This window comes from Apaloderma vittatum, unplaced genomic scaffold, assembly GCF_000703405.1.
Source record: "Apaloderma vittatum isolate BGI_N311 unplaced genomic scaffold, ASM70340v1 scaffold4111, whole genome shotgun sequence".
NCBI classification, from domain to species: Eukaryota; Metazoa; Chordata; class Aves; order Trogoniformes; family Trogonidae; genus Apaloderma; species Apaloderma vittatum.
In genome coordinates this window covers 77,041-83,040 of record NW_009697242.1, presented here as the reverse complement: position 1 = coordinate 83,040, position 6,000 = coordinate 77,041, and the positions used below count along the sequence as shown (strand labels likewise).

General features: G+C 41.8%; 1 protein-coding gene across 5 annotated transcripts in view; it reads right to left on the bottom strand.

Annotated features, from left to right (window-relative positions):
• Nucleotides 1–292: 292 nt before the first annotated feature.
• CNOT4 (CCR4-NOT transcription complex, subunit 4) overlaps nucleotides 293–6,000 on the bottom strand; it is a 45,399-nt gene continuing 39,691 nt past the window's right edge. For 3 of the 5 annotated variants that reach the window (XM_009877550.1, XM_009877547.1, XM_009877549.1), the window contains 2 exons: nucleotides 1,638–1,850; nucleotides 293–858 (listed from right to left, as the gene is read on the bottom strand). In XM_009877550.1, coding sequence (XP_009875852.1) covers nucleotides 557–858; nucleotides 1,638–1,850 — 515 coding nt within the window. In that variant the 3' untranslated portion in view covers nucleotides 293–556. The remainder of the gene's footprint in view (nucleotides 859–1,637; nucleotides 1,851–6,000) is intronic. The other 2 variants (XM_009877552.1, XM_009877551.1) reach the window with 1 other exon arrangement.

Sequence of the window (6,000 nt, the reverse complement as noted above, 5' to 3'; positions counted from 1 at the left end):
CCTCCTTCTCAAAAAAAAAGAAACCCAACATAGCAAATTTCCTCGTGTAGTGCCACACTGAATGCAAAATAAAGGCTAGGCCACTGCTTGCCCCACATGTTCAGTAGCTTCATTTAAATTAAATACCTTTTTCATGTTTCTGCATTTGATTCTGCATTGCATTTTTCCCCTACTGCAGATTGACACTTTTCCACTAGGCAGAAATATTCATGTGCAAAAGACGTAAGACAGTAATATTCTCCTTAAGCATTGAGACTGCATTTTGATTTCTCTCTCTCTTTTTTTTTTTTCCCCTTAGAATGGTTAGAAAATATTTCAAACAGTGTATTTCAAACACTGGCTCAGCAGAAACTTAAAAAATATGGTCATGACCCTGTGATGGCATTGCATTTGGGGGGGAGGTTTGATCAGGAACTGGATTCTTCAGAAAGAAAGATATGACAGGGAACAGTAAGTGGGCATGGGGAGGAGTCAGGGTGGAACACTTCCTGCATTTCTAACGTTTTGGGTTTTCTTTTTCTTTTTTTTCTTTTCCTTTTATTTTTTAACTCCTTTCCTAATGACGATCCAGCGCTGAGCTCTGTAGTAGATCTGTGGGGGTTTTACTGGGGGGTCTGAAGGCTGTCTGAAAGCCTGGAGGTGGGGAATGGAAGCTGGTGGGGTTTGAAGGAGGAGAGTAGGGATTCCAACTGGCTCTGTGCAGAGGGATCTGTGTGCCGAAGGGGTTACTGTGGTGCGTCTGTGATGGCGCTGCACTGGGGCCGTCCACCTCTGTGAGGGCCTGAAGAGATTTTAGCCAATGTGGAGGATTGTCATCTTGAAGGGCATCTAAACTGTTTCCTGTGGAGGCTGGGATACCTACAAAGAGAAGAAAAAACAAACAGGGATACAGGCAAGTCAGAGCAGGAGCAATAAGATGAGCACGAAGGAGGTCAATTTAACCTAACAAAAAGCAGCAGTGAGAAAACATGATTAGTTTGTACAGAGAATGCATCTTACATTAATATGTGTAATTAACCTGCCCACAAAACATTTAACATTAAATCCAGATAGGAGAAAGTTCTCCCTCAGAGTGCTTTTTCATAAACCACGTTTTTCTACCCAACATCCTGCGCAAGGACTGCATCCCTGTTGACGTGACCTTACCACACACACCACCAGCACGCTGGCATGCTTCACCTACTCTCCCTACTTGAATCATGCCTTCAGCCTCTCCAACAAGGAAACACAACCAGACAGCCTTATAAAAGAGAGCTTTATAAACAAGTGGAGTACGTCCCTTTTTAAATAACGAAGTCCAGTGAATGCCTTCAGTGCCTCAGGACCAGCGGCGCACATACCGGACATGCCATCCAGCAGAAGGGACACCTACGTTGACCCTACGGGTAAGCGCTGATCCACCTCACTGCCTGCAGGGGTCCCGGGCATGCATTGCAAAGGTCTGAGCGACACTGGGTCGCACCTAGCAGTTCCACAAAAATTCCTGGACCCTTGAGGTTTTGTGGATGGAAGCTGGAAGAGACCACCGCATACTGACTTTTTTTTTTTAAAAAAAATTTTGCCAGATGTAAATCAGTTTGTGCCAAATACCCATTGGATGGTTTGCCAGCGGAGCTGAAGGAGTGAGAAACGGTTACCTGTGATGATTGCGGGGTCCATCCAGCTGCCAGGGCTGTCCCAATTCAGGCTGTCGGTGGTGGCAGTGTTGGACGTTGGTACACTGTGGTTGGCGTTGGAGGGGGAAGAAGCATTGGGCAGTCCACCAAAGTTGATGTTAATGTTCGGTAGAAGTGCCCTTAGCCCGTCCTGCCATTCCTTCATATTTAAACTCTCTACAGAACTGCTGTTGTCTGGGAGATTTACCAACAAAAAAAATGAAAGATAAAAAAATAAAAAGCTGAAGTTAGAAACAGATGTCCTCCTTTGGTGGGCTACGGGATTTTGTTTTTACTTTTTAAGCTAAGCATTTAATACTTTCTCTGTCCAAAAAGTCGAGTCAATGTTTGTATGATTAATGAATTACTCAGAGGGGCTGGCAGGTTTTAAACCAAGCGTAAGGGAGTGGGAGAAAGATTTAACTCCTCCCCCAATTCATACTTATCCGTTTATTTATTTTTTCCATTCAGAAACTCAAATAATCAAGGGCACAGTGGCTCTTCCTCTATTATGAATAGGGGAAAACCTACCAGATCCTTTATGAGAATACCTCTGTGGCAAGCTAGATAATCCAATTCAGCTGCTTTATTAATGGGCAGCAAGCTCGAAAGGATTGCTTTCTTTTAAGTATATTAAAATGAAGAAAGGCTAGGTAGGGCTTTGCAACAGAAACCGAACATGAGGAACCAGGGAGGTGGAGGAATATCATGGAAGTTGTTTGTTTTGTTATAGCTCGCTCATTCAGAACCCTACAGATGTTCTTCCGAAGGAAATGGTAATTAGGTTCTCATGAGGTTGGAGAGAGCGCAATTTCCTCTTGCAGTTGAAGAATGGTCGTGAAAATTCTTTAGAGACCTTTCTGAATAATCCCCGACAGCAACATCCTCAAAATTTTGGTGAGAAGCAAACCAGCTGGACACCAATAGTCAAGTCTCAACTATTTGCCTAAAAGTTTCAGTGCATGTATTGAAAAAGGACAGCAGGATGACATGGCTATTAGCGCTATGGCAAATGATCCCTGAACACAAACATTAAACCATGCTGCCTAAAACAGCCTCTCACGTTCTATGATCCATCTTCAGCTCTAGGTATCTCAAAGCAAAACAAACCAGACACAATCCTCCTAGTATTTATCAGCCAACAGAGAAAGTGATACCCAAGTAACTCATGGTCAAACATATTTGAAAAGAAAGTGTTGGGTAGTACATTGGCAGTATGCTCTTTTTGACCTAGAATAAAACTTTTTTTTAAAAAAAAAAAAAAAACAACCAAACACCCCACCTATCTCTGCCTGTCCTGATGGAAGAAAGGACTTTGATGTCATTCAGGAATATTATAGTGAGATACTTACATAATACTACTACTTCATCAACAATGCAAGAGATTTAAGTTTCCATGAAACTTAGATAACACTAACCTGCAGCTCTGCACATTACAGAGTGAAGAAGAAAGCATTCTCACTTGCTATCAAAACCTGCCTTAGCAATTTCTGTAAAGCTGAATGCTCAGAAAGAACTGATGTCTCAAGCAATTACCTTTTTGTAACTAGAGGGAAGAGGAAAAAAAAAAAAAAAGCAAGTTCTTGAAATTCTGTGCTTTCATGCAGAACTTTTCTTCCCCGGGCCAGAGAGTTTTTTAAAAATAAACTTTATATAAGATTCTACTTCTGCACAGAATTACTGCAAGCAACTTCAATCACAAATCACAGCAAGTCATACCTCAGTCCATACCACCAACTGAACTTCAAAACAAATTACTATGCAGATCTGCTACATCCACTTTGCCTATGCCGACTGTTGGGGCCAGGCATTCGTTTCTAACCGCGTACATGCCTGAGGCAGCTGTTCTCACGCAAGCGTTCACATCCAGGTGGAAATGTCCTCATGTTGCAGGATGGCAGCTGACACCTAAAACATCCACAGCCAGACAGACCAATGCTGTGCATGGAGCCCGGACAGGGTTAACAGCACAGCTGCAAAGAGTCCTACAAAAATCATTCTCTGTGCCTGGGCAAGTTAGCAGAATACATCTGCCTCAGCCGCTGGAACTTTTGCAGTTGACTGCTGTTACCCCACTCACCGGCTGAGGCATTGCTTCCTCAGAGGTTACAGTGCAAGGTACAGACAGGAAGGACAGACAACTCCTAAGCATTCCCACAAAGAAAAGATCAGTCAAAAATCAGGCATTAGAAGCAATACCAGAAGCCTGCCCATTACTACATACATCATGTTACATCTAAGACTAATATTTTAAAATCCTACATGAGGAAAAAAAATTAATAGCAGTAACAGAACTGCAGCTCTGCTTCAAGCGAGTAACCTAAGTTCAGCTTTTAGTAACACCTTAGCACACTGATGCAGATATAAGTGTGCCTGTACCCACACATTGCAGTGATGTGCCCTCTGGGGCCTGGTGCACAAGTTGCTTTGGGTGAAAAAAGCAGGCTTAGTGATTTGTTCTGTGTTATTTAGCACCAGCCCACAGCACATACAACTGGCTTTTCACTTCTACTTTCTCCTACTGCAAATCAAATCCACTTCCTGTTCCCTCCAGAGCACACACTTTCTCTTTGTAACACTAATGCAAACAGTTTTAAAGTTTGGTGCAATGCAATTTTCATTCAAATCTATTCCTGGGGTTAAAGAGTAAATAACATTTTTAAAAGGTATTAGTGAGAAATATCCTTGGATAGGTATTTGCTTCATAAGCCTACTTGAGATAAGTTCTAAATGCGTTTTTTGGAACAAAAATAGCCAGTTCACCATCAGAGTAACTGATGTCACAGATTCTGCAGGGTAGTCCATTAGTTTCCACTTTATTTTCTCACTGCTGCTTCCAACAGCTTGTGCAAAGAAATGCAGCTTAGTTTAATTACTCTCTTCTACTACAAGGCAAAAAAGAACACACAGGATGTGTACTAGGATCATGCATGAGTGAACATACTTCAATAGTTGTGGGCTGAGAATCTGCAAGCTCATGATGATCTTAATTATGGACATTACTAACCCCCAACATGCTCTCAAAGCTCAAGTGCAAGAAAATAAACGTGTAGTAAACTATACACCTGCAACATGTAATTGAGAAAGTCTAACGAAGACAAAGCCATCAAGGTGTCATACTTTTAAGGAAATGCAATAGGAAAATAAATGTAGTAGTGCACTGGAAAACACTGAGGGGAGACCTTATCACTCTCTACGACTACCTGAAAGGAGGTTGTAGTGAGGTGGCAGTTGGTTTGCTCTTCTTGGAGGCAAGTGATAGGACAAGGGGAAATGGCCTTAAGTTGCACTATAGGAGGTTCAGGTTGGATATTAGGAAGAATTTCTTTACTGAAAGGGTTGTCACGCACTTGCAACAGGCTGCCCAGGGAGGTGGTTGACTCACCATCTCTGGAGGTATTTAAGAGATGGGTGGATGTTGTGCTAAGGGACATGGTTTAGTGGTGTTGATATGGCTGGGAGAAAGGTCAGACTTGATGATCTTCAAGGTCTCTTCCAACTGTTCTATGTTCTACGTTGTGCTGAGGGACGTGGTTTAGTGGTGTTGATAGGGCTAGGACAAAGGTTGGACTCAATGATCTTTAAGATCTCTTCCAGTCAAAACTGTTCTATGATTAGGCCACGTTGGGCTAAGATGATATGCGTATTTTTCTTGTTAGTCTTAATTTTTTTTAAGAAAAGACTTAACACAGCATACATAAGAGTCCAGAAAGATAGCAAGCAGTTGAGATACATAGTTCTCATGAAATAGAAAAGGTTGGCACTGTTCAGTGAGGAGACATCAACCTGTGAGGTAGGCATAGCACACTGCTGCTATGTACCCTAAGGCAGGGCAAAAGCAAGCAAGAAAAAACTGAAGATGACTGCCCATTATCTCAACTATCAGTACAAAATCCACTTGGAATCACAAAGTCAAGAGATGAAAGCCCAAAAGGATTCAGTATCTATGAAAACTTTTTCTTTGCTAGCAATAAGGAACTTTATTTATTGAAATCTTATGCTCCTGGGTACCAAAGTGACAAACCAGACAATTCCAGAAGATTCACTGTCTTTCCCAGGCACATGGGTTTGTGGGGCTGAAAGGCAAGCTTTGACAAAAACTTTGCCCTCAGACACCGAAGAAAAAACAAGCAACACATTACTCAGGTGTAACAGGATTTTCCAGCTTGGCCAATAAAAGCACAGAGTTAAAAAAAAAAAAAAAAACCAACAAACAACCCTCCCCAAAACAATTACAAAAAGAAAACCAATAAACTGAATCACAGTCAAAGTTTCAAAGCTTTGTCAGCCTCTAAGGAGAAATTAAAATATTCTTGTTATATGGGATCCGGTAAGGGATTAAAAT